Source organism: Hippocampus comes, unplaced genomic scaffold (assembly GCF_001891065.2).
Source record: "Hippocampus comes isolate QL1 unplaced genomic scaffold, H_comes_QL1_v1.1 scaffold12, whole genome shotgun sequence".
NCBI classification, from domain to species: Eukaryota; Metazoa; Chordata; class Actinopteri; order Syngnathiformes; family Syngnathidae; genus Hippocampus; species Hippocampus comes.
In genome coordinates, this window is record NW_017805478.1 from 617,395 (window position 1) to 625,705 (window position 8,311).

At 43.6% G+C, this 8,311-nt stretch overlaps 2 protein-coding genes across 5 annotated transcripts; both read left to right on the top strand.

Annotated features, from left to right (window-relative positions):
• The first annotated feature begins 3,217 nt into the window (after window positions 1-3,217).
• pef1 (penta-EF-hand domain containing 1) lies at window positions 3,218-5,582 on the top strand. Of its 2 annotated transcripts, XR_002168901.1 has the most exons (6): window positions 3,218-3,312; window positions 3,705-3,891; window positions 4,135-4,290; window positions 4,373-4,516; window positions 4,596-4,890; window positions 4,931-5,582. XR_002168901.1 is itself a non-coding variant. In XM_019875615.1 (5 exons), the coding sequence occupies exons 1-5, from the start codon at window positions 3,292-3,294 to the stop codon at window positions 4,823-4,825; spliced, it is 738 nt and encodes a 245-aa protein (XP_019731174.1). In that variant the 5' UTR covers window positions 3,218-3,291; the 3' UTR covers window positions 4,826-5,582. The 2 variants fall into 2 exon arrangements, 1 of the variants encoding a protein (XP_019731174.1); XM_019875615.1 differs by having other exon boundaries at window positions 4,596-5,582.
• A 151-nt stretch (window positions 5,583-5,733) lies between these two features.
• Window positions 5,734-7,202, top strand: smim12 (small integral membrane protein 12). Of its 3 annotated transcripts, XM_019875617.1 has the most exons (3): window positions 5,734-5,821; window positions 6,284-6,592; window positions 6,681-7,202. In XM_019875617.1, the coding sequence occupies exon 2, from the start codon at window positions 6,289-6,291 to the stop codon at window positions 6,562-6,564; it is 276 nt and encodes a 91-aa protein (XP_019731176.1). In that variant the 5' UTR covers window positions 5,734-5,821; window positions 6,284-6,288; the 3' UTR covers window positions 6,565-6,592; window positions 6,681-7,202. The 3 variants fall into 3 exon arrangements, with proteins under 3 accessions (XP_019731176.1, XP_019731175.1, XP_019731177.1); XM_019875616.1 differs by having other exon boundaries at window positions 6,284-7,202; XM_019875618.1 differs by lacking the exon at window positions 5,734-5,821 and adding an exon at window positions 5,829-6,025 and having other exon boundaries at window positions 6,284-7,202.
• The last annotated feature ends 1,109 nt before the right edge of the window (window positions 7,203-8,311 follow it).

Here is an 8,311-nt window from a genome sequence, read left to right on the forward strand (position 1 = left end):
TATATATATATATATATATATACACACACACACACACACACACACACACACCGTAGCCAATGATTGCGAGGGTCTGTCTGTTATTCACATATTTATGAATGAAATACATCGCGATGGGCATTCCGACACCAAAATGTCACCCCAGCGGGCACGTCTCCGAGACACCCCCTTCGACCGCGTCATTCTGCCAAACTGGCAAACACACAATAGCAGGCCTGGCCGGGATCCGCGGCACGCAGGCTCTGTCGACGAGAAATAAAGCCTAAAAGTGGAGAACATATAAACGTTAAATGAAACACAAATCAGGTTTGTGGTTCATGACTTCAAACACCAGCTGGTCCCGTTTTTTTCTTTATTGGTCCACTCACTACCTAGTCAATGGGCATGTGGGCTGAGCTATCGTGGCATTGTAATATTCATACCGCTTTTGTCATAAGATTGCAGAAATAGTAGCTCATAACCAAGCTGCTGTCTTGAACCTGCGGTTACGATATAACCATGTCAAATATACCGGTGTCCATCTCAAACGAAAGCGTACGAGCGCAGGTTATAGCTCTATATTTTTGTCCTACTCCTACTCGTCGCCTTGGTGTTGCCCACCTTTGTTCAAATGCGGTGCACAGGCCTCATGGGTAAATGGGCTTACACTTGCAGAAGCTTTTCCATCTTCAAGGCACTCAAAGCACTTTAAGTCTGTCTTATTACACAACCGGGGGGCTCACTATCTTACTCAAGGAGACTTCAGCATGGTCACAGGTGCTCAGGAGACGGCCCGTACCTCTTCTCGTTTCATTTTCGCTCCATCTGGAAAATTTCCCTGACGTCAAGGTCCGTGTGGACACTGCAGTCTTTGTGTGTGTCTTTGTGTGTGTGTGTGTGTGTGTGTGTGTGTGTGTGTGTGTGTGTGTGTGTGTGTGTGTGTGTTAATTCTGTTCAAAACTTGGTAGCCCAGAATGTTTCATCTGGCCACTGTGACTAGAACAATTTACTGGACAGTGACCCTTTTTACTCCATATTTTTGTTCTTATTTTTTTACATTGTGTATGCAAAAACATATTTATGCTCAGATTCCAATGAAAGAATGAATGTAAAGCTAATGTGATGAAAATAAATGTCATGGTAAAGGCACATCTGTACATCATGATTGTTTTCATTTTTCTACTTTCTTTAATAAAGGTGGGAGAAAAACAGTATGCTGCAGATTGTCTTATGTTGGTTACGAAAGTGAAAGAAAACACACCAAGCCAATGACAAATAATGCTGGAGTGGTTGACGATTTCCAGTCGTGCGTTCCCACTATGCTTTCTTTCTCCTCTCTTTATCTGATTATGTCTCCCCTGCCCTCACCAAATTCTTTGGATTTTTAAACGGGATAGAGCATCAACTCACACGGTCGACTGATGTGGACTAAATTGTTGTGAGCCTTTCAATATAGAAAGGAAAACCCGTCATGGCCACTGACTTGAAAATGACTGCACCGGAATTTGCCCCCGAATATTTATGGAGAAAAAACATCAACATGTCAGAAAATTTGGAAGTAAATCTGAGTGGGAACTTCTTCTTCTTCTTCTCCTTTCGGCACGTCCCTATTCAGGGGTCGCCACAGCGAGTCAGTAATTTCCATCCGCCCCTGTAAACCGTCCTACCAACTCGCATGGTCGTCTTGGCAAAAGTTTTACGCCGGATGCCATTCCTGACGCAACCCTCCCCATTTCTCCGGGCTTGGGACCGGCACTGGGGAACAGTGCACCCCCAGGGGAGGGCACTGCCCCCCAGCGGCTGGGTTGAGTGGGAACACGCCCACACAAAAAAAAAAAAAAAAGATCTGAAATATAAAAATGAAATACAGAGCGCATTCGCACATTCTCCATTTCATTCGTATGTTTATAGTGTGAAAGAGATGACAAGTCAGTAAACTATGCCAAATTGTTGAATGCGTGACGTGAACGGAAGAGTGTTGCTTTTCACTGAAAGGGATGGGCTCTGTTGTTTGTGAGAAGGAGCTTCAGTGACGTGTGGCGATGTCCATGTCTGGAGAGGCACCGACTCTGAATGCAAAACAGAAGGTGAGCCTATATTTGAATTTTGATGTTGTGTTGGGATCGGACGTGACATCAAGTGCACCGTCCCTTGCACCCACCAGTTGCTGTTGAGTGGTGGGCCAATGTTTCACACCATTTGAGGGGTTTAATGGAGTTGAAGATATCTGTAACATCAACAATGTTGAATCTTCAATGAACCTAACGTGCATACGTTTCAGCAAATTCTTGGAGAAACCCAAAGCAAGCAAATGCAAACCCCACACACATGGAACTCAGTTCTGAATTGTGAGGCGGATATGCTTACCACGAACAAATGTGGACAACATTCTGCTGCCCCCTAATGTCCAATTAAAAATATCCTTGCACCAAGTACTTCTTCCTGCGCATTTTTGCGTGATATAATCATCTTTACCTGCTTGCCGTTACTCACATTTTATGCTCTGTTATTTTATCTTATATGAAAAAAAAGCTTTTTAAAAATACGGGATCGGGTACGAGTCAAACAACTTTGATTAAATTAACATGGAAACTGTTTACATTTAACATTAAGAGCAACACTATTCTCTCTGTTATCATATCCTGGCAATAAACAACATCACTGGCGTCTTTGTGCTTCAGTATCGGCGTGTTCGTCACTCGAGAAATTAGTAATTTCCAACAACCCTTTTGTTGTATTTTTAATACAGAAAAACAATGGAAAATAATGTAAATAAAGGCACCGGTTTTAGAAAGCTCAATATTCATTCATTCAATTTATCTTTACAAAGGTCGGGGGGGTTGTTTGCTGGACCCTATCCCAGGTGTCTTAGGGCAGTAGGCAGGGGACACCCTGAACCGGTTGCCAGCCAATCGCAGGGCACATCGAGACCACATCGGGACCTCCGCACTGTGAGGTCGACGCACGAACCACTGCAACACCGGGCCGCCTCAATCAGAATCAGAATCAGAATCATCTTTATTGGCCAAGTATGTAGAACACACAAGGAATTTGTATAACACGCTGCATTGGTATCATCATACTAAAATCAATATTGTTTTTTTGTTTTTTTTTGAAAGTGAAGTTGCAAAAAAAAAAAAAAGATAAAGTCGTCATCACACTACCGCTTTGATTGTCCAATCAAAATCGAGAAGAAAGGGTGTATGATTGTCCAATCAAATGCGAAAAAGAAGGGTGAGGTTTGGTAAAACGAACCAATAAGCACCTCTCACAGCGATCAGGACCCACCTCTTCGGAAGGAAGGAAATAAACATGAGTTACCACTACGGTCAGGTAGTATATGTTTTTATCTTTCTTGTGTGTGTGAAACTAGAGTTATCTCACCTCTTACGTTTTTACTTGTACGTTTTAACATTTTTCGCTACAATGTTAATTCTTTTGAAGGAACTTTCAAATGTACTCGTTAGCGTGTGGCTACACGTCAGACAAATTATGGTCGAAGACTTCAGAGGAGACTAAGTAGAATAAGTAGAAATGGAAAAAAAAACATTTAGCTTTTCATATGTCATGTTGTAATTGATATACTCTATGTTCAGTATGTTTGGGACAGCCGACATGTAACTCCTACATTGGATTAGTAGTGGATTAATCCCATTCATCCATCGCGTTTCTATTAGGGTAGGGGTCTATTCGTCCCATGAATTCTGCCATGCACTCTCTTGTAGGGCTATCCAGGGGCAAGACACCCAGCACCAAATGCTCCCTATAGCGGAGCCGGGGCTCCGTATGGATCTGCACCCTCAACTCCATACGGCGGTGCAGCAGTTCCACCAGGAGGCTACTATGGCCCAGGACAAGGGGGTTACGGAGGCCAACCTCATGGAGCACCCTCTCGCCATCCTCCTCCTTCAGGTGCTTACCGCTGCCTTTGTTTATCACTCCTCTTTTGTTCTCTGCGCCTCACATCACCTGCGGTAAAATGATGGATGTGAAATGAGCACCACACTGGCAGGTTCACTTTGTCCCCCCAACCCCCAACAAGATCAGCCTACTGAAGCCTATGATTAAAGCCATCAGGGTACAGCTTGAAGTGCCACACATCCTTTTCCTTCCTCATATTTTTCAACAGTTTCTCGGCCCTTGTTCTGTCTTCAGGGAATATCCCCCCCGGTGTCAACCCAGAGGCATACCAGTGGTTTCAGAGCGTCGACACGGACCACAGCGGCTTCATCAACCTGAAGGAGCTCAAGCAGGCGCTCGTCAACTCCAACTGGTCCAGTTTTAATGATGAGACTTGCCTAATGATGATCAGTGAGTCCTCCATGTCTCAACATCACAACCAACATTAAACTACAACTAGATCGATTTCAAATATACACGAATGTCCTTTTAGACATGTTTGACAAGACAAAGTCAGGCCGAATGGACCTTTTCGGCTTCTCAGCGCTGTGGGACTTCATGCAAAGGTGGAGGGCACTCTTTCAGCAGTATGACAGGGACCGCTCCGGATCTATCAATGGCACAGAGCTCCACCAAGGTAACCCTCTCTAGAGATTGTGTGTCACCCCAAGAACTGTATCTCATCCCACCTGGCGTTCTCTCGTCTACCCCCTTAGCCCTCGCACAGATGGGCTACAACCTGAGCCCCCAGTTCTCCGAGTCACTGGTGCGGCGCTTCAGCGTGCATGCCGCGCGTCCGGGCATGCAGTTGGATCGCTTCATCCACGTCTGCACCCAACTGCAGAGCATGACGCAGGTCTTCAGGGAGAAAGACACCACCATGACGGGCAACATCCGCCTTAACTATGAGGACTTCCTCTCGGGTGCCATCACCAGGCTCATGTGAACGTAATTCGGCCCCCCCAGATGGCAGTTTAGCATTTGACATATCAGCCAGTACATCCTGTGACTTGTTGCTCTAGCGACATGAAAGCCAAACTAGAGACGACTGTGTCATTTTAAGTCATAACATTCAAACAACTAATAATGTATTTTACCGATAGCAGGAAATGCTTGCATCATCACCACAGGTGCCTTTCTGTTTACTATTTCTGGCCGCATTTTTGCTTTAACATCCTATCTCAAGGCTCAAAGATGTTTATTGACCATCGTAGTCTCATACACCTGATAGGCACTAACTATCCTTCCCTCATTCACGGCCTATTAAACTGTGCAGTATTTTACATTAGTGAAAGATTTACATATGGATAGTAAAGTTGTCAACATGGACCAAAGACATGTTATCTCATCAACTCCTACTTGTGAATATTTTGTGATCGTAGGCTTTCACATGTCCTCTGATCCCACAAAATGTATTTTTGCACCTTGATACCACTGCATTGCCGACAATTCTAAAAATGTTGATCAAAACAAGGGTGTTTCACACAAATGTGCCCTCTGCCTGTTTTACACAACTTATTTTGCATTCCATTGAGGTTTATGTTCTACTGAATGCCAAAATGATGATGGTGTTAGATGGTGGTGTTTCCATTACATTTGTTCATGGTATAATGAAAAACAATCAGCGTATTAACATTTGCGAATGGCACTTTTAAAGGTACTTGAACAAACCTTTTAAAATAAATAAACATATACAAAGCCCAGATTTAGCTTATTTTTTGTGTTGTATTACGTTTAATACCCTCATTAAGGCTCAAATAGATAGATACCTTTCGCAGTTTCGTTTCCCTTTTCAATGTGCTCTCGCTTTGGCCGCTAGACGGTGCTCGAGATGAGCAAAAACGGCGTAACAACCGCTTGGTTGAAACGAACAAGACTATTCAACCAATCAAGTCACAATCAGGAAGTTCACCGACTGCGGCACCAACGCGAAGTTTTAAAGGTGAGTCAAATGACATAAGCAATGGTCTTGTATCCAACAACCGCAGTGATAATCACATAAGCAATAGACGTCCACCGGGCGGCGGACCTTTGCAAAAACTGGTGTAAATTATAGGACGATATTTTCGGTTTCTCCTGCTCATCACTGTAAACGTGAATCGTGCCCATAGTTAATTTGTGGCACAAAAGAATATTTGTCGGCTGGGTAAGTATACAATACACAAAGATATAGGTGATCCAAAATTAAAAAAAAAAATAAGAATGTGAATGGTAAATAAACATGAAGGGTTCATTTTATCGGGGCAACGCTAGGGGGAGCCACCTCTGAAGGAATGCTGCAGTCCAGTAAGGAAGGAAACAATTAACCAAGTTATTACAGCATGTAATGGTATTTGAAATTAGGTTGAAGCATACACATATTTAAATGTACTTTTATTTTTTACCCCCATCCTGGCATCCAAAGCGGCCATGTGGCCTGTAGTTTGGACAGCCATGCGGACCTACGCGCCGTATGTCACCTTCCCCGTGGCCTTCGTGGTGGGAGCGGTGGGCTACCACCTGGAGTGGTTCATCAGGGGGACGCCCAAACCCCGCGAGGAGGAGAAGAGCATTCTTGAACTGAGGGAGGAGAGGAAACTGCTGGAACAAGCCGGGATGGACGGCACGCAAGTGCTTAGCCTCAAAGAGAAACTGGAGTTCACGCCGAAAGCGGCTCTGAACAGGAACCGGCCTGAGAAGAGCTAGCGCTTTCAAATACAGACAACTGACATCCATCCTATAAGCCTCTGTGCATGTAATCATGTACTTTGTGGAATGCTTGTCAACCTTTTGAACACACACACACACACACACACACACACGATTCTTCTTAGAAGACGTTTTCCTGATCCAGCGTAACTGAAAGTAAAGTCAAGCAAGGCGTGCTTGGATGACCTCATTTTTCATCTTTTGGATGAACCACAATAGATATTGTGCGCACACGTCCTCTCGGCCCCCACATCGGTGACCGGTTTCCTCACCATGGACACACATTTTTCACTTCCTGTATCTGGAACAGCCATGCGACCCGATACTAATGTCCACACAGTGTCATATTTGTGCTCTGATCTTTTGTCATTGTCTCTAATTGTGTCACCAAAGAATAATTTATTGAGTAATGTATTATGCGGAGGGGGGGCGGGGTGGATGAGCTTTTTAATGGCATGCAGGGAATCAACCAACGGTGTAGGAGGTCTGTGATGAAAATAAAGCTGTGTAGCCTTGTTATTGTGTGGAACTGCAACACTTTCCTAATGGAAAGTTATCTACTTTGCACAATGAGCCTTTCCTGCTGTGTGTCATGTGAAAAGTGGTCGAATAAAGTTTGAATTGTTCAACTCTGACCTCTCGGGAGTTAATCAGCCCTGACGCGAGTGGCTATTGTTGATGACCATGACTTCCAAGTTCACAGAAGGAGGGAAAGCAGCCAACACATTACACAGATGAAATTCAACCTCTAGAACGATAAAACGGGGATGGGACTTTTACTAAATTGTGTTGCATGGGTGAAATTCTTCTTTTGATGGGAGTGTTATTTCGAAATCTATACATACAAAATAGAAATATATTGAAAACATGCTTACGACAACATATGTCTATAAAACTAACTGCTGTACTGTATAATTGTGGTGAAAATGTTCTTCACCACATAATGTCTTACATTTTTAAACTAAAACAAATAAACCAAAAAAACTTTAAAACTAACCAACAACTAATCAAAAGTAACAGAATTAAAAAGCTACAAGTCAAAATGAAATTCAAACTAACGACCATGAAAAATTCAAATCCGTTTTTAGCCCTCGTACCGTGAGTCGTATGCAGGCTGAAATGTTCAAAGCAACATTGAAGAATCACAGTTTTGGAATGAAGCTGTGGATCTGGACCAGCTGCAAATTTAAATGAAAGCAAGTCAGCGTTTCCACATTCTCACTAAATCCACAAATATGTAGCCGATTACTCAACCTCCTTAATGACCGCCATCATAAATGGACTTGGGAAGGAAAGTTATTCAGACCAGGTGAAATGGGAAATGTGATGTTGCAACTTTGCTCTTACATTCAGGGTAGAAATAACGTCAAGCTCCTGCAAGGTACTCAAAATGATGGAGGTGACTTTGCATCGAGAGGAAGAGGGAGGGTGTATGTTTATGTCCTTGTGGGAACAATTAGAGGACAGGTAACAATGGAGCGACTCCTCCAAACTGGACAGCACTGTGGGAACTCAACACCGAGGCTCCTGGGAAAGTATCAGGGGGGATGTTGAGAGACGGGCCATTGTTCCTGCTGGATGAAGGTGGATAATGGGTGATGCTGGATGTTCTGGGTTTGTTTTGGAGGGGGGGGGCGGTGCAGCCCAACCTCCTGATCAGAAAATAGCGTTGTCTGCTTGCTGGAATGGCATATACGCCCATAAATACACACACTTTCACATATATATATATATATATATATAT

Bases quoted from the DNA above. Each gene is read 5' to 3' on its own strand.
- pef1 (XM_019875615.1), top strand. From the start codon at position 3,292: ATGAGTTACCACTACGGTCAG. The intron at 3,313-3,704 runs GTAGTATATGTT...ACTCTCTTGTAG, and splicing joins TGAGTTACCACTACGGTCAG to GGCTATCCAGGGGCAAGACA. The intron at 4,517-4,595 runs GTAACCCTCTCT...CTACCCCCTTAG, and splicing joins TGGCACAGAGCTCCACCAAG to CCCTCGCACAGATGGGCTAC.
- smim12 (XM_019875616.1), top strand. From the start codon at position 6,289: ATGTGGCCTGTAGTTTGGACAGCCATGCGGACCTACGCGCCGTATGTC.